General features: G+C 48.9%; 3 protein-coding genes across 3 annotated transcripts; 1 reads left to right on the top strand and 2 right to left on the bottom strand.

Moving 5' to 3' along the window:
• Positions 1-1,662: 1,662 nt before the first annotated feature.
• On the top strand, positions 1,663-3,871 carry LOC125318339 (scale keratin-like). The gene is made up of 2 exons (XM_048288932.1): positions 1,663-1,746; positions 2,833-3,871. The coding sequence occupies exon 2, from the start codon at positions 2,852-2,854 to the stop codon at positions 3,464-3,466; it is 615 nt and encodes a 204-aa protein (XP_048144889.1). The 5' UTR covers positions 1,663-1,746; positions 2,833-2,851; the 3' UTR covers positions 3,467-3,871.
• A 1,769-nt stretch (positions 3,872-5,640) lies between these two features.
• Positions 5,641-7,416, bottom strand: LOC125318397 (scale keratin-like). The gene is made up of 2 exons (XM_048289067.1): positions 7,125-7,416; positions 5,641-6,528 (listed from the first exon to the last, which is right to left on the bottom strand). Exon 2 carries the CDS (start codon positions 6,503-6,505, stop codon positions 6,032-6,034), a length of 474 nt encoding a protein of 157 aa, XP_048145024.1. The 5' UTR covers positions 6,506-6,528; positions 7,125-7,416; the 3' UTR covers positions 5,641-6,031.
• Positions 7,417-10,317: 2,901 nt separating this feature from the next.
• On the bottom strand, positions 10,318-14,831 carry LOC125318398 (beta-keratin-related protein-like). The gene is made up of 4 exons (XM_048289069.1): positions 14,813-14,831; positions 12,594-12,661; positions 11,084-11,407; positions 10,318-10,945 (listed from the first exon to the last, which is right to left on the bottom strand). Exons 3-4 carry the CDS (start codon positions 11,390-11,392, stop codon positions 10,760-10,762), a joined length of 495 nt encoding a protein of 164 aa, XP_048145026.1. The 5' UTR covers positions 11,393-11,407; positions 12,594-12,661; positions 14,813-14,831; the 3' UTR covers positions 10,318-10,759.
• Between the last annotated feature and the right edge of the window lie 6,448 nt (positions 14,832-21,279).

Below are 21,279 nucleotides of genomic sequence, written 5' to 3' on the forward strand. Positions count from 1 at the left end.
TGATTTATAAACAGGTTTTGTACAAAATATTTCACTTTCCACCCGAAAATCTGTATTTTTGGGGGGTTGATGGAAGCGCTGCCACTTCCCAGAGCTGCCGGAATGGGAGACCCAGCAGCAGGATCCAGGATTTTCCATGCAAATGGATATTTCCCAACCCAACTGGAGTTTCACGTTAATTGAGGAGTCAAGGAGGAATTGCTGACTGGCAGAGCTGTGAAACCCAGGGATGTCATCGGGGCCTGACAGGGCTTGTTCAGGTTCTGTTGCAAGATCTTAACCCCGATATTGGCTCCTCGTGTTCTGTTTTCCAATCGGGTCTGGAAACACCAGAAATGTCGGGGTAGGAGCTATAGGAACACAGAGTATAAACTTTATCACGATAGAAATGTGAAATATGGGATGATCACAGAATCCCAGGATCCCGACGTTGGAAAAGAGCTCCAAGGTCATCGAGTCCAACCCGGGACCCATCCCCACCTGGTCACCCAGACCAACGTCCAGGTGTTCCTTGGACACCTCCAGGGATGGCGACTCCAAACCTCCCTGAGCCCTTTCCAAGGCCTGGCTGCCCTTTCCAGGCAAAACAGGATGAAATTCCAGCTCCAGGCTGGAGTCGCTTCCTTCCCACAGCTCTGACTGAGAATCAAATGCCAAATCTTGGATCTCAAATCTTGGATCTCAAATCTTGAATCGCAAATCTCAAACCTCTTCAGTTGACTTTGATTTAGAACCAAAACTGCCCTGGTTTGGGGTTTGATGACACCAATATTTGTGTGACACATTTGTCTGTGACAGCCACCCCAAAATATCCATCATGTCCGAAGTTCTCCTGATGTTTCTGGTGACGGATAAAGGGAATTTTGCTGGGAGATTTCTCCTCCTATTGATGCATTTCTGCCTTTCACCAGATGGGGTTTAAATCCAGGAATTCTGCTGTGGCTTCCCTGGAAAAATAATCCTGGCCAGTCTTAGGATGCTTTTACTTTGTTTTAGATGGAATCATCTTCGTGCACTCAAAAATATTTGGGGTTTTTTCTCCAATGGTGCCTCCTCTGGACCTGCGTCTCCCCAAAACAAATGGGGAAAAAAGGAGAATTAGGATAATTAAGGGGACAAAAGGACAATTATGAAAATTAAGGTAACAAAAGGAGAATTACGATAATTAAAGGACTCCACGCTCTCACACGGAGCTTCCTTGGATGACAATGAGCATGCAAGGAATTAATTTAAGTCCTTTTAAACCAGTTCCTTGCATTAAACAGATACAAAAAAATGACCCTTCCCATTCGAGGATTTATAAAGACAAAATCTGTGGTTTTCCCAATTCTGAATTTCCAGGGAATTCTTTTCTGCAGAACCGAAAGCACTTGCCCTGACAAAGCCAAACTGATTTTTGACCTTGCTGAGGGAATTCCTGATCCTTCACCCTTCCAAGCCAATTCCCAAGTCAAACCAGGTCAGGAAATGGCAGCAGTCACAAAATCATCTAAAAATTATTTAAGGATTAAAGGAAGACAAAGGGTGTGTGCCCATATTGGCTGATGATGAGTTGATTTACTAATCATTAGCACTTATCAGAGCAATTATTACAATTAGAGGGCGCTTATACAGCAAAAAGTGTTGCTGGTGATGTCCCAAAGTTGTTTGCATATCCTGGGAGCCGTCGGGAAGGGTATAAAAACCAGGATTTTCCTCCAGGTTTTCCAGCATCTTCTCCTCAGTCCTGTTCTCCCTGCGAGCCCAGTGAGTTCTCTGCCTTTGATTCCGTGTTTATTGACTGGGAGGCGGCTGTGGGTGCTGAATTGGGAAAGAATTCTTTGTCAGGGCTCTGAAATGATCAGGAATATTGACTTGGGGCTCTTTTCCAAGCCAAATTATTCCATAATATCAATCCTGTCTATTGAGTAGGGACGTTTCTTGCGGCTGGAACTGTTGGGAGATGCAGATCTCAAAATGTGAGGTTGTGTTGTTCCAAACCACGAAGGGAAAGTGTCAATTAAACTTTGATTATTTGATGGGGAGGTTACAACTTAACTACTCTGAGCTTGGCTTTTATTCAGGATGCAGGGAAATGGGAGGAGATCTTGGATATACGGGACAATAATTCCTTCAATCATGAAATTATTGATTTTATCTCCCTGGTGATTGTGTAAAGGCCGGGATCTCTCTGTACGTTTTTATTTTGCTCCTTTGCTGCGTTGCAGGTTTCCCTCAATCACAAAAGATGTTTTTGGGAATCTCTCTAAACTCTTCTTTCCCCCCTTTTTCCTGCTCAAGGAAGGCTCCAGAGCAGGATTTTTTCCCTCCGGAATTTTGGGCATTGTAGTTGTGATTTATCCCCTGCTTCCAGCTCATCCCCATCCCAAAAGGTGTCTCCAGGACAGTCCTTCACCGGGGGCTGGTTCTCCTGCAGAACCTGTGGTGCCCAGTAACTCCATTTGCCTTGTCCAGGCTTTAAAATCCAAAGTCCCATCCCTGTCTGCGTTTGCAGGTGCGGGATCACTGATGGGACTGGAATTTCCCAGGCACTGGGATCAAGTCAAGGTTGTTGGTTCCCACCACAACTTTATCTCCTGATCCTGCAAACTGCTGGGGATGAGCTGCTTCCAAAGGGCCCTGGAGGCCGCCTTTGCTTTCCAGTGCCAGGGCAGCAGGAAACCCTTTGGGAAGCAGCAGAGCTCGGTGCAGCCAAATGCAGAAAAGGGACAAACCTGACTCTTCCCAAACTCTCCTTTGGCCCTTTTTTCCTGCTCACAGAAGACTCCAGAGCGGGATTTGTTTCCCTCTGGCCTTTTGGGAGTTGTAGTTCTGATTTCTGTGCTGCTGCAGGTTGCTGTCCGTCCCAAAAATGTCTTCAGGAGAGATGGTGAGCAGCGGCTGCTCGTCCCCGTGCGAGGTGTCCTGTCCCCAGCCCTACGCGGACGCCTGGAGCCAGCCCTGCGTCACCTCCTGCGGGGACTCGCGGGCCGTGGTCTACCCTCCGCCTGTGGTCATCACCTTCCCGGGGCCCATCCTCAGCTCCTGCCCCCAGGAGAGCATCGTGGGCACCTCCTTCCCGTTGGGGGCCATGGGATCTTCTGGATCCGGGGGCGCCATTGGGGGATCCTATGGAGGCGGCGGCTCCATGGGGGGATCAGGGGGTTCCTATGGTGGCGGCAGCAGCTCCATAGGGGGAATTGGGGGTTCCTATGGAGGCAGCAGCTCCTTTGGGGGTGGGTCCTATGGAGGGGGCAGATCCTTTGGCTCTGGAGGCTCCTATGGTGGGGGCAGATCCTTTGGGAGCAGAAGATCCTTCGGCTCCTCCAGCGGCGGCTTTGGGGGCTCCTCTGGTGGGGGCTTTGGGGGCTCCTGTGGCGGGGGCAGCTCTTTTGGGGGGGGCTCCTTTGGAGGGGGTTCCTATGGAGGGGGCAGCTCCAGCTCCGGGAGGTTTGGAGGAGGAAACTGCGGCTTCTTTTATTTCTGAGGTGGCCCCAGCTGCCCCAGCAGCAGCCCCGGGCTAGTCTCAGCTCCTGGGGAAGCTGCAAGCCAGGGGCATCCAAGGAATCGCCTTTTCCGGCCTTTGTGGATCTGCATCGCTTCCCGAAGTCCTGGGAATTGTCCTTTGTGCTCCCTCCGTGGGACTCTGCCCCAAACACTTCCCTGCCATTAAAGTTCTGTTGCATTCAAATTCCCATTGTTGGTTTTGTTTTCCTTGTGACTCCTTTTTCCAACTCATCTTTTTGCCTAATGTGGGAATTTGGGAGGATGGGAGGCTCCTGGATGAGAACCAGACCCCTTTATCACACTCAGCACTGGGTTTGAGTGGGGGGACAACAAATTTTCCACCACATCCTTCAATATTTCCCATTAAAGCTCTTTTATATCCCTATTTTTGCCTCACGTTTTCTTTTCCACCTTTTCACCTACAAATCCTTTGGTTGGGAAACACTTTGCCCTGAGCCAGCTGAAATCCTCCTGTCTTAAATCTTGGAGCGACTTTCAGGCCACTTGAGCAGGGATTTGGAGCACTGGAAAACGCTGCGCCCTGTGACATATTCCAGGATTTGCTGAACTGGAATTCTGTGGGATTTTGCCTCCTCTCCCCAGAGCTTCCCCATGATTGCAAACAAATTATCCAATTGTTTTCCAATTGGGCCCGTTCCTTCAGCCCCATTAAGGTTTTGCTCGCAGCTGATGAATTTATTGTGTGCCATCATTAAATTAATGGCAGATTAAAATTTCTAAACCTCTTTAGACACACGGGAACTTTGAGCAACTTTAGTCATGTGTCATCTAATTTTCTGTTTCTCTACAGGGCTGTCAATTAAAACATCTTAAAGCCATTTTCAGCTTAAACAGAGAGTGAAACATTCGGTTTTTCAAGTAGGAATCTCTCATAGGGACATCCTCTTTTTCCTGATATTTCCCATATTTCAGTTCATCCTTCTTGACTTAACAAATATTAACGGTTCTGTAGTTCAACATGATGTATTAAAATAGAATTTAAAATTTCTGGGGGGGTTCCTGACCTCCCTCCTGTGTTTTCCAATGGAGTAAAGCCGGATTTTAGGGTTAAGTCACCTTTAGGGCATCTTTAGACCTGGGACTCACCCATGGGCCTCTTTTTGTTCCTATCCCGGCAATAAAACAACAACACCGGGGCGGGATTTGTGCTCTTGTGTCACTCCTCCCTTGGGAAATTCTCTCTTGCACAGCCCGGTGACATTTTACTGTCACATGAAAGCAGCCCTCTGATGATGCCACAGTCAGGAGAAATTTCTCCACGTCCTGAAGCATTTGGCACTGCAAGCTCAGGGTGACGGCTCAGAAATCAAGGAGAGGTTCTTTGGTGGATTTTCTTTTGTTCCCATCCCCAGTCCTCAGATGTTTGTATTGATTTGTGTTCTCTATCACTCCTGAAAATGTGTTCAGCTTTCCTGAACCTCAGAATTCTGCAGGGAATCACATGAACTCCTAAAAACTGGTTCTAAGTATGGCGACAGAATGCATGGGGTTGGGCTCTGCTCCCAGGGAACGGGTCCAGCACAAGAGGGAACGGCCTCGAGCTGTGCCAGGGGAGGCTCAGGGTGGATATTTGGGGAAATCCCTCCTGGAAAGGGCAGCCAGGCCTTGGGAGGGGCTGCCCAGGGAGGGTTGGAGTGGCCATCCCTGGAGGTGTCCGAGGAAGGACTGGACATGGCACTGGTGAGAGGTGGAGATTGACCAAAGGTTGGACTCTATGACCTTGGAGATCTTTTCCAGCCTCAAGGATTGGGTTCTGTGATTCCATGAACGAACAGAATCCTTCAGGGGGGAAGAGCTGAGCTAAACCCCAGACTTTAACATAAAAAAACTCCATGGCTTCCCAGTTTTTAGCTGACCACATCCCACCCCTCACTTGTTCATCCTCCAGCTCAGAGTCGTCACCTCCAGAGACCCCCGTGTCCCCCAGGGAACAGCTGAACTCCTTTGTGCTTAAAGTTTGGCTGCTTCATCCAAGCCTCCGTTTCACAACCCCGATTACTTAAACAATTACAGCCCAATTACCATAAAACCTCATAACTGCTGCTCACGGAACCAGCTCGAGGAAGCCTAAGGAAGCAGAGGAAAGGATGGGACCGAAACGGTCCCGCAGCGAAAGGAAATCCCAACACAACGTGACGATGCAGGAGGATTTTAATAGGACAACGACAGAATGACACAAACCCTCCTTCCTTCAGCTTCACCGTCCGAGGAGAATCCACCTTCCACCCATTGCTCTTCTCCTGTCAGGGCTGCACTGACAAACTCCTGTCAGGCCTTTCAAGTTGTTCTTCCTTTCTTCTCTCGGCACAATGAAAAGAAGGAGCTGGCACAGAAGGGTGATTAACAGAGGCTGTTACTAATTAAAGACAAAGGGGAAATGCAGGGAAAAGGCGTGGGCCCAGCTTCCAGAGGTCCTGAGCAAGGGTGGCTCCTGTTGATGTTTTTGCCATCTCCAAAAGCTGGTCCCAGCTGCGGATCTGGGTCATGGGGTTCCATCTCCTGGCTCTGTGGATCTTCCGCTGCCTCAGTTTCCCAGGCGGGATCCGCGGCTGCCGCTGGTGTAGAACTTCCTGAGGTGGCAACCCCCCGAGGAGGAACCCCCACACCCAGAGGAGCCCCCCTTCCCTGACATGCCCCCAGAGGATCTCCCACATCCATAGGAGCCCCCAGATCCATAGGAGCCCCCAGAACCGTAGGAGCCCCCAGATCCGTAGGAGCCCCCCACCCTTGACAGGCCACCATAGGAGCTTCCCATCCCTGAGCTGTATGAGGCTGTGTGAGGGCCGGAGGGTTGGGGCATGGATGATGCCACGATGCTTTCCTGGGTGCAGGAGCTCAGTATGGCGCCCGGGAAGGTGATGTACACGGGTGGGGCGTAGACGAGGGCCGTGGAGTCCCCACAGGAGGCCATGCAGGGACCGAGGCCTCTGCTGTAGGTGCAGGGCTCGGGAAACGTCACCTCACAGCCAGGCAGGCAGCGGGAGCTGATGCAGTTCATGGTTCTCAGGGTTGGAGGAGGAGCTGGGAAAGAAAAGATGGAGTCAGGGAATGTCAGAGCCCCGTCACACACACGGGACAGCAAATGAGATCCTTGTCCTTCCTGTTCACCGAATGCCAGCACCACTGAGGTTGGGAAAGAATTCCAAGAGCATCGAGTCCAAGCTGTGCCTGACCCCCATATGGTCACCCAGACTAATGTCCAGGAATTCCTCGGACACCTCCAGGGATGGCCACTCCAAACCTCCCTGGGCAGCCCCTTCCGGGAGGGAATTCCTCCTCCCATCCACCCTGAGCCTCCCCTGGAACAGCCTGAGGCCGTTCCCCCTTGTCCTGTTCCCTTCTTCCCCCTGTAGAGGACCTTTAGGACTTGGTCTTTCAGTAAATTGAAGTTTTGAAAGCCACAAGAAAAATTCAAATAACTCTTAAAATTCTATCTTTAAGTATCAAATCGATTTCTGCCACCATCTCCAGGTCACTGCGGCGAGACTTCGATGAAAAGCAGGATTTCACCGCCACATCTCCAGGCTAAAACCCCCAAAGCCAAGGAACGAGTCCTTGTTTAAAACTATCGCTACAGAGAATGAGAGAGAGCAAAGATCAGCTTAAATCCAACTCACCTGGAGTAGCAGGAGAAGTCAGGAGAAGGTTTGAGGAGACCCCGGAGATGTTCCTGCTTTTATACCTCTTTGAGGCAGCTCTTGGGATGTGAAGCAAGCCGTAAAATCTCTCATTCTTAACAAATTCTGATTTTTTTTCCTCTGTGTGACTCCTCTAATGCCTGTAATTATTTTCATAGTTTCCAATTAGCAAATCAACCCTCGACATATACAATCTGACTCTTGTATCATAAATTCGGCTTTTTCATTGTGTGGGAATTTTACAGCCCCATTTCTGTGCAATACCCCTGGGATGACTGGGTTTACAGTGGAATCTGACCCCTGCTTGTTATTTTTTGTTAATGATTTAAGTGAGGCCTGGACAGATCAACCCTGCAAGTTTGCACTAAAGAACGGCTTGGGTTGTTGATGAGATAATTTTGAAGGTCAACCTCGCTTGTGGAGAATTTCAGGAGGAATTTCCTCACGGAAAGGGAGGTGAGGCTTTGGAATGGGCTGCCCAGGGGGGTTTGGAGTCCCCGTCCCTGGAGTTGTCCGAGGAACAACTGGACATTGGTCTGGGTGACCAGATGGCGATGGGTCAAACGTTGGACTTGATGACCTTGGAGAGCTTTTCCAACCTAAGCAATCCCAAGATTTTAAGTTTGGGATCCACCTTGGAGCACAAAGGCCTGGTGATCTTGGGCTGTGCCCTTGCAGTGGTACTGGTGACATCCTGGTGACAATGCTGAACTCAGCATCCCCAAAATGAGTTTTGATTAAAATTACTCAGAGGCTTCAGAGCTTAGAGGACCTCGCGTGTCACTTCAATCCCTTTGAAATACGTTTTGCTCTCTTATCCCCACAATCCACGGGCGCAGGGATGGTTGCAAAGAGCACTGACCCCCATCCAAGGTCGGATGATTCTCTTTGGGAGGGATTGGACCTAAATCTGAGGCTTACACCCCAATTGTGTGAGTGACACATGGGGAGCCACCTTTCTTCGAGTCACTGAAGGAAAATAAACACAGAGATCAGCTCCTGTTTCCTTTGGAACCACAATGATGCCGAAAGGATTTTTTTCCCTGAAGTTTGAGACAAAAGGAGACTTTTGGGTGTTGGGTTTGTGTCACTCAAAGCAGGGCTGGAAACGATCACTAATTATGAGCTGAAATGAAGACAATGGCAAGGCTTAAGAGGATCTTTTTCTTTGTAGGTGAAAAGAATTTAGTAAATGATGGGTGACCTCACATCCTCCTTATTGTCTGAAAATGGGATAAAAGGGGAGAGACCTGGGAAATCTTCCATTCTTCCAGCTCCGCTGATTTATCCTTCCAAGACACCAGGGTAAGTCTGACTTCATTGTACTCCTCAATACTCAAAAATTGCTCCTTTTTTATCTTGTAAAATTCCAGAAGTTTTAGAAAAGCTGAGGTAAAGAGAAGTGGATTTAGAAAAGTTGGGGGAAAGGGAAGAACAGAGCAAGGAAGATTTTCCTAGGGGACTTTCTGAAGGTAAATCTTCCTGTGGGTCAACTTTGAAAAGGGAATTAATGGGATTTTTCTGAGTGAAGAATTGTTTAAGGACCAGGTAGTTCAGTCCCAGAGAAAGGGAAAGATTTTTTTAAGAGATTCAGAAGAAAAAGGGATGTGGTGGTAGGAAAGGAAGAACTGAGACACCTCAAACAGGCCAGGAAGGAAGGAAAGAGCAGAAAAAATGGGAATTTGTGAGGGAGGGTTGAACTGGGAGCAGCTGGAGGAGAAGGACAAAGTACAACTGGTTCATACTGGGAACCTGTGGCCTGACTGTGCTGCTTCCTTGGCTGCACTTTGTCTTTCCCAGCTTGATCCCAAATCCCAAGCAACGATGCAGAACAATGTCAGCTCCGAGTGCCTGCAGGGCTGTGAGGCGGCCTGTTCCCAGCCCTGTGCCTACAGCAGGAGCCTGGAGCCCTGCGTTGCCTCCTGTGGAGATTCCAGGGCCGTGGTGTTCCCTCCTCCCATCATCCTCACCTTCCCGGGCCCCACTCTCAGCACCTGCTCCCAGGAGAGCGTTGTGGGAGCATCCCTTCCCACCGTTTTCGGCGCTCCGATCCCAAATGGCTCCGATGAGTCCTGTGGGGTGGGCGGCTCCTTTGGGCCTGGGGGCCTGGCAGGGATGGGAGGCTCCTTCAGATCCGGGGGCTCCTTTGGGTACGGGGGCTCCTCGGGGATCGGGGGTGCCTCTGGATGGGGGGGTTCCTTTGGTTCTGGGGGCGTGGCGGGAATGCAGAATTCCCTTGGATCCTGTGGGTACGGAGGTGTGCTGGGGGCGAGGGGTTCCTTTGGATCTGGGGGTGCCTTTGGCTACGGAGGCTCCCTGGGAATGGGGGGCTCCTGGTACAGCCGGAGGTCCCACAGCAGCCGCCGCGGATCCCGCCTGGGGAACTGAGGCTCATCCTGTAAGGCCAAACAACCTGGGAGATGAAAACCCCGGATCCAGATCCACAGCCAGGCCTGGAATTCCGAGGCTGCTCCCTGAAAACCAGGCTCACATCTCCTCCTGCTGTGCCTCACCTTCAATCAAAAGCTGTCCCGTGGGATGATGTCTCTCCTGGAACTCTTTAATTAATCTTGTCCCTTTTCCTTTCTGGTGGGGTGGGAATGCTCCAGAATTCCAGCTGTGATTTTCTGTAAAGGCTCCAGCTTCACCTTGTGTGGCTTTTGCCACCCACGGGGGTGATCTGGCTGCCCTTGGACCACCAATGAATTGCTCTGTTTTATTCCATTTCATTTCCTACAAGCCCGAATAAAAATCCTTCTGAATTGCATTGGCAGCTTCCTGGTTTTCCTTTCCACAGAATGCCAGGATCCTTTAGGTTGGAAAAGACCTCCAAGGTCATAAAGTCCTCTAATCCCCACAAAATTAGGTCACCCCTAAGCATCCCAATCCCCCATTATCCTGGCTCCAAGGGTAAACTGGTTTTGAGTGGGAGCTCCACCAGTCCACCCCCAGAGGTTGTTCCAACCTAAATTATTCTGTGTTATTTGTTAGAATGAATAATGTGGCATAGATCAGAAAGGGAAATTAGTTTATTGAGGAATTTCAGACAAATTATATTTGCATTAAAGCGGAATTAATTCCCCTCTGATGAGAATTAATCACTGCCTAAGAATTCACTTCCACACCGGTTTGTAACTGAAACTGTGATGAAATAAAAGCCAGAACCCAGGGCTGTGATGCAACAGGGCTTTAATACAAACAAAAGAGTGAGATGAGGCAGTGCAGGGACAAAGAACAGAATCTCCAAGTCAGAATTCCCATTTCAGCATTCCCATTTCAGAATTCCCATTTCAGCATCCCCACTTCAGCATTCCCATTTCAGCCTGGACTCCAATCCAGCAGTCATTCCACGACATTCTTTTTCCAGCCGGACACTTTCACAGCCAAGTCCCGTGACTGGTTTGACTCTTCAGGTTCAGGGAGTACAAAACACAACAGGAGCAAGGGAAAAGGGAGGGAACATTGGGATCCTAAGCCTTGGACAAAGCACAGCGAGATCCGAACAACCCCGGCCCCCTCTGGATCAGCTGGAGCAGAGACTGCTTGGAATATCTAGCTGTCAACTACTACTTTGCATCCTATTTCTCCTGTGGATATTCCTCGGTTTTAAAGGGTTAAAAAGGCCCATAGTTCCCGTAGCGATACCTGTAGTACCCTCGGGAAAAATAGGGATAATAATTCCTACCGAAGCCTGAGAAATAGGAGCTGCGGTAGAGGCTCCCCAGGCGTGACATCCCACCCCCGCAGGAGCCCTCCCCGCCGTAGGAGCCCCCTCCCATTCCCCCGCAGGAGCCCATCCCGTAGGAGCCTCCTCCCCCGCAGGAGGAGCCCATTCCTCCCCCTCCAGATCCCATTCCTCCCCCTCCAGATCCCATTCCTCCCCCTCCAGATCCCATTCCTCCCCCTCCAGATCCCATTCCGCCCCCTCCAGATCCCATCCCTCCTCCGGACCCCATCCCGCCACCTCCAGACCCCATCCCACCTCCTCCAGACCCCATCCCACCCCCTCCAGACCCCATTCCCCCATGGATTTCAGGGATGGACGTCCCAACGATGCTCTCCGTGGGGCAGGAGCTGATGATGGGTCCCGGGAATGTCACGACCACGGGTGGGGCATAGACGATGGCTCGGGAATCTCCACAGGAGGAGACGCAGGGCTCGCTGCAGGCGTCGACGTAGGGCTGGCCGCACGTCACCTCGCAGGGCGAAGCACAGCGGGCACTGAGCAGTTGGCCGTAGGAAGACATCGTTCCCGATCCAACCTGGAAGGAAGAGAAGGTCCCAGCCCGGTGGAGGCAGAGCCAGAGGATTGGAAGGATGGGGAAGAATTCCTGAATTCCTCGGTTTCAGAGTTATTTGTGTGTTTAATCCTTGAATCACCACCTTTTAGAGGTATAAATGTCCCCAAACTTCTCCGTGAGGGAGGAAATGCAGGTAAAAAGAGGTGGTTTTGTCCTTAAATTCTTAGGGGTGAGACTGAGATAGCCAGTAGGAAATGGGAGGTGTATGGGAGATGATTCCCCTTGGAATTTGCTGGAAAGGGAGTTGTGTTATGGGAATGGGGATTTGTTTGGATGGACAGGTGCAGATATGTGGGGTTAAATCATCTAAATAAATGAGTTTGTGGTTAGAAAATTAAAATAACAATTTAAAACCCATCCTTTCTAGGGCACAATCCACTTCTCCATGAATTGCACCAATCAAGGGAGATGAACTGCGGGGAAATGCTTCTAATTCTCCTCCCACTCCTCTCTAGGGCTCCATGGAATCATGGAACGGACCTTAAAGATCCAGTTCCAACCCCTGCCATGGGCAGGGACATTTTTTCCCCAGACCCCAAACCCCATCCAACCTGGCCTTGGATAATTCCAGGGATGGGGCAGCCACAGCTTCTCTGGGAATCTCACTCCAGGGCCTCTCTACCCTCACAGGGAAGGATTTATCCCTAAAATCCCATCTAAACCTCCTGTCCGTCACTGTGAACCCACTCTCCCTTTTCCTGGCACTTGGAAAAAGTCTCTCCCCATGTTCCTTGTAGCTCCTTCAGGTCCTGGAAGGCCACAATTGGGTCACCCCAAAGCGTCTCTGTATTTTTGCCCTGTATCTATTCCCAGAATGAATTCTGAGAAGAACATCCCTGTCCTTTACCCACATCATTCCCTTTCCCGTTCCTTTTGGAAATCAATCCCACCCTAATCTTGGGTTTGGAATGACCCCTCTCCAAAAATAAATGCTCACTTCCTAAAAATTCCTCCCATCAACATTTTTATAACTCCTGTTCCTTTTCCCCCTTTATCCACCTTAATCCCAAGTCCCACTTCCCATGTAAAACGGGTTTGGAGAATAAACTCTACCCTGATTTAGTATAGGATATAAAACCTCAGATCAAAGCTCCCCATAAACCAAATTATGTCTAATTAGGAGCTGATTCAGTTAAACCCGACTTACCCAGTCAGCGAGGAGGACGAGTCAGCAGAGGCAGCTCCAGGGCCGCCAGGCAGGAGCACTTTTATATCCTGTCATGGAGAAGGGAAATTGGGAGCCACCTTGACGCAATCCCCTTGTGAAATGGAATGTTTTCCCTGATCCTGCCTCCCCTTGTTGCAACTGTTTTGATAACGCTTTAGGATTAGGAGATAATTCCCAGTCCCACACAGGGCGCTGCGGGTGCTTCACCCTTCCCGGGCCTTTGCTGGAAATCTCTGCATCCACTGAGGGGGTTTTTCCCTAAAATACTCACTTTGTGTTCACCCCATGAGTTTTTTTATGGAATTTCTGTTCTTGGGACATCAATTCCCAGGCCCACACAAGGTGCTGCAGGTGCTTCACCCATCCCAGGCTTCTGCTGGAAATCCCACCATCCCCTGAGGGGGATTTTCCCTAAAATACTTGCTTTGTGTGTCCGTGGTCACTTTGTGTTCACCCCATGAGTTTTTTTATGGAATTTCTGTTCTTGGGACATCAATTCCCAGGCCCACACAAGGTGCTGCAGGTGCTTCACCCATCCCAGGCCTCTGCTGGAAATCCCACCATCCCCTGAGGGGGATTTTCCTTAAAACAGGTGGATTTTCCCTAAAATACTTGCTTTGTGTGTCCGTGGTCACTTTGTGTTCACCCCATGAGTTTTTTTATGGAATTTCTGTTCTTGGGACATCAATTCTCAGGCCCACACAAGGTGCTGCAGGTGCTTCACCCATCCCAGGCCTCTGCTGGAAATCCCACCATCCCCTGAGGGGGATTTTCCTTAAAACAGGTGGATTTTCCCTAAAATACTTGCTTTGTGTGTCTGTGGTCACTTTGTGTTCACCCCATGAGTTTTTTTATGGAATTTCTGTTCTTGGGACATCAATTCTCAGGCCCACACAGGTGCTTCACCCATCCTGGGCCTCTGCTGGAAATCCCACCATCCCCTGAGGGGGATTTTCCTTAGAATAGGTGGATTTTCCCTAAAATATTCACTTTGTGTGTCCGTGGTCACTTTGTGTTCTCCCCATGGGTTTTTATGGAATTTCTGTTCTTGGAGCTGTCCTTTGAGCAGATCATTTCCTTTTCACATTCCAAGTAGGAAGTTTGAGGTCCCAAAGCAATTCCTGGACAAGAATTCCATCTGAAATTCAGCTACAAAAAGGCACCTGCCCAGGATTTTATGATTTATCAACAATTCCTCATCTCAAGGGCTGGTTCCCTTCAGAATAAACACATTAAAAATACTAAAAACCGGGAAGAAATTGAATTTTCCTGGGGGAACGTGTTTTTTAGAGGCCAAGATGAGGAGAGGAATTTAGTTCAGGGTTAGAGGACTCAGAGCAAACATTAACTGAAGTCCAGACCCATAAACTCAGCTCAAATAGATCCCCACGGCCTGAAAAATGCTGATATTGTGATTTCACACTCACATTTACATTAAAAAAACGCCTCTTTGTTCTCAGTTGTAGTGAATTATTAAAATGAAAGGAAAACACAAAAACAAAGCCCCAAATAAATGATTTTATTTACATTTCATGGCCCTGGAATCAATCTAATGAGAAGGAGATACATGAGCAGCACAGAACAGTCTGACTCACTTAATTTGTGGCAATTAAAAGCATCCATTAATTGCAGTGATTGACAGTGGAGACAATTCCAGGAGTTACCAAACCCAATATTTGAGAAAAGTTCCTAAGAACCTCGTCCCATTGCCTTGGAGTTTTTTCCAATGGAGAGAAAATTGGTTTAAAACAAAAAACTGCCCCAAAATCCCCAGGTTTCGGTTTCTGTAATTTGGGTTTTCCCCTGGAAGTTTTAATGGGATCCTTTCCTTTGTGGAACTTCAGCCTTGATATTCCACTGAGAGCCTTCCAAAAAATCAGATCCCAAATGCAAACCCCTGGCACGGGCCCAAAACTCCTTTCACAAGCACTGAACCTGCCTCAGATCAAAGAGTTCTTTAAGAGACAAGAGAAAGAGATAAACTCCCTTCCCAGCTGGAAGAGAAAGCCTTATGGAAATATAAATTAAAACAAAAAACAAACAAACAAACAACCAAACAACAAAAAAACAAAATCAGGAATTTTGGCTTTTGCTGCAAAGGATTTGCAGAAAAAACTACCCCAAACGTACAGATTTTTTACATTAAAAAAAAAAAACTTTAAAGAGCATCAATTGGGGCTGAGGAGCTCCAGACTCACCTCAAACAAACCGACTCCAGAGATTTATCTGGGAGATTCCTCATCCTGTTTTTTCCTGGCATGCTGATTGTTGTTGTTGTTGTTGATGATGATGTTGTTGTTGTTGTCGTCGGTACATTGATTTTCTGGCTTTAGGAATTCCAGGGCTCTGCTCTGATCCTTCCCGGCTGCTTTGCATATGGAGATGAAATCAGAGGAAGCTGCTGCAGCTGCTTTGCTCTTCCCTATAATTTTCCAAATTGGGCTCCGAAGTCGCTTGGCAGAGAGGAAATCATCGGTGTCATTATCCCAGATCGGGGCAGAACACGATCTTCATCCCTCATTCTTCCCCAGATTTTATCGGGGCAATGCCAGGCTTGGAAGAGAACAACCAACAACAGCAGGCAGGAAAATAAACAGGCTAAAATTTGGGAATTACTGCACGAATTTAAGGCTGGTTTGGATCTTGGAATTCCTATTTTGGAGCAGTTTCTGAGCTGTCACCTGGAATCCAATTTCCAGATAAAGGGATGACATTTGGGGGTGGTTTTTTTCATTGGATAATTATGAGATTGAAGGGGAAATAAGGGATTAACTTAAATCACCACCAACTGCTTGTTAATTATTTGTATTTACAGTTCTGTTTTATTGCTTAGACCAGAGCAGGATCTCAGTTCTGTTCATTTCTGTCCATTTCTGTCAATTTCCATCCATTTCTGTCCATTTCTGTCCATTTCCCCGATTTCTGTCTATTTTCCTTGATTTCTGTCCACTTCCATCCATTTCCATCCATTTCTGTCCATTTCCCTTGATTTCCGTCCATTTCCATCCATTTCTGTTCATTTCCGCCCATTTCCATCCATTTCTGCCCATTTCTGTCCATTTCTGTCCATTTCTGCCCATTTCTGACTTGATTCCCTTGGTTCAATCCCACCAAAAATTAAGTTTTTCCTCTCATGGAGAAGTTTGGGGACGTTTTTACCTCCAGCTCCACAAAAGGTGGTGATTAAAGAATTAAGCCCGCAAATAACTCCAGAGCCGAGGAATTCTTCCTCGCCACCCAACGAGATTTGCTCGGAGCTCGGGAATGATGACAGCACCCCAATTTCCTGGGAATCTTTCATCTTGGAAACAAAACACAGCTAATACTCTTTAATTCCCTGGATAAAACCTGGGGGAGCATGGAATTGCAGCCCCAGGAGGAAGCCTGGAGTGCCTGGGCATAATTTGGGTCTGTCTAAAAGCTGGGCCAGGTGTCCCTCTGGGGCCACCACCCAAACGCCTTCTTCAGGTCAGGGTCACCTCCCTGGAGCAGCCAGAGGCTTCCCAGGATCACGGAATATCCCGAGGTGGAAGGGAACCCCAAGGATCATCACTGGCCCTGCACAGAACCATCCCCAAGAGTCCTCAGAGTCTCATCACGGGATTTTATAGAGGTCCTGGGTCAGCTGGAGCCGCCAGGAGTGGGCAAGGTTGAAGAAGGAGCTTTGATAAGGCAGCCTGGTCTTATCAGCTCAGCCCAAGCCCAAACCCCCAGAAGACTGAGGATTGGAGAAGGGGATTTTGTTCTTCTTCACTGAGGAGTTGGAGCGTGTCCAGGGATGGGAACGGAGCTGGAGCAGCAGGAGAAGGGAATGGAGAGTCCTGAGGGAGCTGGGGGGGCTCATCCCAGAGAAAAGGGGGATCCAGCGGGAATTTGGGGCTCTTCCAGGGGGGATTTGGGATCTGATCGCAGGGAACGGGGCCAGCACAAGAGGGAACGGCCTCGAGCTGTGCCAGGGGAGGCTCAGGGTGGATATTTGGGAAAATCCCTCCTGGAAAGGGCGGTCAGGCCTTGGGAGGGGCTGCCCAGGGAGGGTTGGAGTGACCATCCCTGGAGGTGTCCGAGGGATCCCTGGACGTTGGGCTGGGTGTCCAGGTGGGGACCAGGCACAGCTTGGACTCGATGATCTTGGAATTCTTTTCCAGCCTCTGGGATCCTGGGGTTCTAAAGAGCTGCAGGATCTGCTCCTCAGGAAGGTGGGTGCTCATGGGTGAATTTGGGGTTATTTGGGGCATCTTAGAAATTCCACCCTTGCAAAAGAATTAATTGTAATATTCATTAGCACCTGTGGAATGAGCCAATGCCACGGAGCGAATTCCCATTCCTGTATCGCCCCATGGCTCACCGAGGCGTGGTGCTAAGACCCAATTTAATCATCCATTAATGAGAAAGATATTAATTAAATCTTCATTTGCCTCCATTGCCTCATTAAAGCTGCTCATCTCAGCAAGAAAATCTGGCAGCTTCCTTTGAGTTTCTTCAAGGATTAAACCTGGAGCTGGTGGCACAAAATCCTGTAAAATTAATTTCTAGTTGGATTTAAGGGGGGACAAGGAAATTTTCCCAGAAAAAAAGCGCAGAGTTTTGTTATCCAGGGGAAATATTGGAATTTTTTCCAGATGCAAAGATTTGTACAGCACTGATTAGTCCAGATCAACAAGGCCAAAGGTTCGGCTTGAATAAAATCTGTCAGAAATTCCAGTGCTCTCCTTGCTGCTGGAATTCACCAGGAATCGTGGTTATGGGAAAAGAGAGATGGGTTCAAGCTGAAAAAGGGGAAATTTAGGTTGGATTTAGGGAAGAAATTGTTCCCTGTGAGGGTGGGGAGGCCCTGGAATGGATTTCCCAGAGAAGCTGTGGCTGCTCCATCCCTGGAAGTGTCCAAGGCCGGGTTGGATCATCCTGGGATAATGGAAAGGAGCTGGAATAAGATGACCTTAAAGGACCTTCCCAACCAAAACCACTCCAGGATTTTATGATTCTTAGGACTGAAAAGGGATTTAAGGAGGAAAAGCAGCCCCATCTCTTCCCCTGGGTCTGGGCCAAGACTTGGCCTCCCTGACCTCTTCCCGAATTTTGCTGCTGTGCAATATTGGGACTATAATGACAGGTTATCAGGAATAACCCTATTAATAACTGGGTGTGTCCCAACCTCAGATCTGCCCTCTGGATGGAGCATCCTTGGGCAGGTTGGGTCACTTCTGGGCACCAGTTTTCCCCTAATAAATGAGAATTTTACTGGGCCAAGAGCGGGGAAAGGGAAAAGCCTGCGAGGAGCAGTCGTGGGGTGGGATATCGGAAAGGGAACGAGGGATCTGGATCATCCTGGAGGTCCCTTCCATCCAGAACCATCCTGGGATTCCACGAAAATCAGAAGAAACAGCCGAGCCCCCCTGTGCAAGGCCATAAAAACCATGGGAACACTGGGAGAGAAAACGGTGGGATGGGTTTGTGGGAAGCGGGAGAAGGAGGAAAAAGCAGGGAAAAAAGGCAAATTGGCAGGAAAATCCAGGATTTTCTGATGCACGCTTGGTTTTCCAGGCTGCAAATCAAAATAATGATATTAATTTTATTTTTAAATATATTAATAATAATTTTAATTAAGATATTAATATTAATAATAATAGGCTTAGGCAGATGAGTGGAGAATGTTGAGGGCTGGTTGGGGCAAAAAACATGGCATGGACCCAAACAAGGTCTCTGGGGTTTAGACTGCGGAAAAAAATGGGATCAGCTGGATCCAAAAGGGATTGGATTGATCCAACGGGGATCAGATTGATCCAAAGGGGATCAGATTGATCCAAAAGGAATCCAGGTCTGAGTTCTTGGTGGAAAAGCTGATGGTTCTTCTCCAAAAACTTCAGTTAGGAGAAAAGGGGGAATCTGGGGCTCTTCCAGGGGGGATTTGGGATCTGATCGCAGGGAACGGGGCCAGCACAAGAGGGAACGGCCTCGAGCTGTGCCAGGGGAGGCTCAGGGTGGATATTTGGGAAAATCCCTCCTGGAAAGGGCGGCCAGGCCTTGGGAGGGGCTGCCCAGGGAGGGTTGGAGTGGCCATCCCTGGAGGTGTCCGAGGGATCCCTGGACATTGTTCTGGGATCGGGCACAGCTTGGACTCAACCTTGGAGATGTTTTCCAACCTCAATAATTCTGGGATCTTCCTTGAAGAAAAAAGAAAAACTAAAAAAGGAACAATTTCCATTCCTCTTCTTCCTGAGCCCCGTGTGGAACTGGAGATTGTCCAACTCCTCGAGCTGGATGGGGTGGAGCCGCTGGAGCCGATGAGTCAATCCCGATGTTTTGGGGTCCGCCCCACCCGTGACCTCATTGCCGGAGTTTTCCCAGCCTTTCCTCCGCAAGCCAAACAAGAAATGTGGGATCTCTGAGCTGCCGCCGGCTTGGGGAGGCCAAGCCACGGCTCACAGGCTGATCTTCCGAGATATTGGGATCGTTGCATCATTGCCAGGATCAGGAACGGGATCAGGAAAGTGGGGCACACGCAAATGGGGGCCAGATAAACAAGGGGATTTAGGGGAGTTCCCAAAACGTGAAGGGAAAGATTTAAATATGGATAGGCAGGGAATATTTGAGGGGATTGTTTTGGCAGGAACGGGTTTGCAGGGAATTGGGAGCGTGGAGAAACCTCCCGTTTCACACAGGGATGGCCAGGTGAGGTGAAAGAGCCCAGAGAAGGGCGCAGAGGAAGGGAAATCCAGCAAAAACATGGAAAAAGCGTTCTCAGACGTTGGAATTCTGCCTCCCGGCTGTTTAGGAGCTGGTTTAACGTTCCTGACGAGTTTTCCACAATCCCTTTTCCCTCTGAAGGGAAAACCGCCTGGATTGGGGCTGGTCCCTGAAGGAGGAGCCCACCCTGAGGGTGGGGAGGAATTCCAAAATTCCAGTTGGTCAAGGGCAGCTCTCAAACCTCCCCAGCCCCAAAATACCCAGGGATTTGGGATTTATCCAGATTTCCCAGTTAGGAAAATTTCCCTGGAAAAGGAAACAAGGAAACCGCTGGGATAATGCAGAATAATTTTAATGGGAAGGGAAAGAACGAGGCTAAAACGAAATGAAATAAATAAAATAAAATAAAATAAAATAAAATAAAATAAAATACGGAGTAAAGGACGCAGATCCAGGTGAAGATTCTTCACTTTCATCCTGGAATTCTGGAATGGTTGGGGTGGGATCATCCAGATCCACGGGCAAAGGACACCTCCCACTATCCCAGGTTATTCCAAGCCCATCCAACCTGGCCTGGGACACTTCCAGGGATGGAAAAATCCACATTTTTTGGGGCAAACATTTCCAAGGTGTTAATTTTTATATAAAATGAATTCATTTCCAGAAATTTTTTTCCCTTTTTATTAAAATTAATTATAAGGAGATCGATTTTTTTCCCTTTCCCGACTTTCCTGCGGTGAAAGTGAAAGCCAGGAAGCAGTGACGGGATTGTGTTTGTGGTTATCCCAGGGAAAAGGGAACTTCCTGATGAGTGATTCCCATAAAAGCTAAGCCAGGCTTAATTAGGCCTGGCAGGGAAAGGCTTTGTCAGGTCTGACCACATTTGGGGTGTTCCCCAATCAGTGCCTGCCTCAATTTCTCTGAAAAACCACGGAAAAGGAACAAATTGCTCCCACAAACCTGATTTCGAGCGTCAGGTTATTCCAAAATTTGGAGAAAAGGGAATTTAATGGCTTTATTCCGCTGCTTGGGAATGTCTGAGGGGAAAAAATCCAACTTAAAAACCCCCAACCTTAAAAACCCCAACTTAAGCCGAACTCAAATTCCCAAATCTGCTTTGGAGGAGTCTCCAGAGCCTTTGGATTGGGCTTGGGTCTGTGTCACACTTCCAACACCTCTTTTTCCTCCTTTGCTGCATCCGCGTTTTCCATTCCTGGCTTTTCCAGCTCTGGAATTTCCTCCTGGCTCCCGTTCCCAGGCGGCTGCTGGCTCCCGCAGCTGCTTCTCCTGCAGGGATGGATCCAACGGGAATTAAAGATGTAGGAGCAGCGCGACGCCCGCCGGGGGCTGAATTTCGGCACGAACCCCCCGGAACGCGGGATTTGTGCTCCCAGGGATCTCAGGGAGGTTCTGGAGGTCCCCACTCCTCTCTCCAGCATTCCCGAGGCCTCCCGTGGGTCCACGCTGAGGATGGGCCTGGAGCTGAATTCCGGCACGAACTCCCCGGATCGCGGCGTTTCCGCTCCGTGGGATCTCAGGGAGGTTCCTGCTCCTCCCTCCGGCATTCCCGAGGATCCCAGCACCGTCTCCTGCGGGCAGGTGCTGAGGATGGGCCCCGGGAATGTCACAAGCACGGGAGGGGGGAAGATGATGACTCGGGAAGCGCCACAGGAAACCACCCAGTGATGGCTGGAGCTGGAGGCCGCCGGCCGTGGGCAGCGCCCCTGGAATTCCGAGCACATCTGGGAGGAAAGCCGGAGAACCTGCAGCCAGAGCAGCAAAAACCTCTTGGAATTACACAGTTTATTCCTATTTCTTCGTAAATCCCAGGTGGGAAAACCCCCCATCAGTGAATATTTCTTTTCTTTTTTGAAGTTGATTCCGTTTTAGAATTGTATTTTGGGTTTAATTTTTTAAATGCTACTTTTAAATTCTGAGGCGTATTTTTAGGGGTTTTTTTCTAAATTCTATTTAATTTTCA

The sequence above is a fragment of the Corvus hawaiiensis genome, chromosome 29, assembly GCF_020740725.1.
Source record: "Corvus hawaiiensis isolate bCorHaw1 chromosome 29, bCorHaw1.pri.cur, whole genome shotgun sequence".
Taxonomy (NCBI): domain Eukaryota; kingdom Metazoa; phylum Chordata; class Aves; order Passeriformes; family Corvidae; genus Corvus; species Corvus hawaiiensis.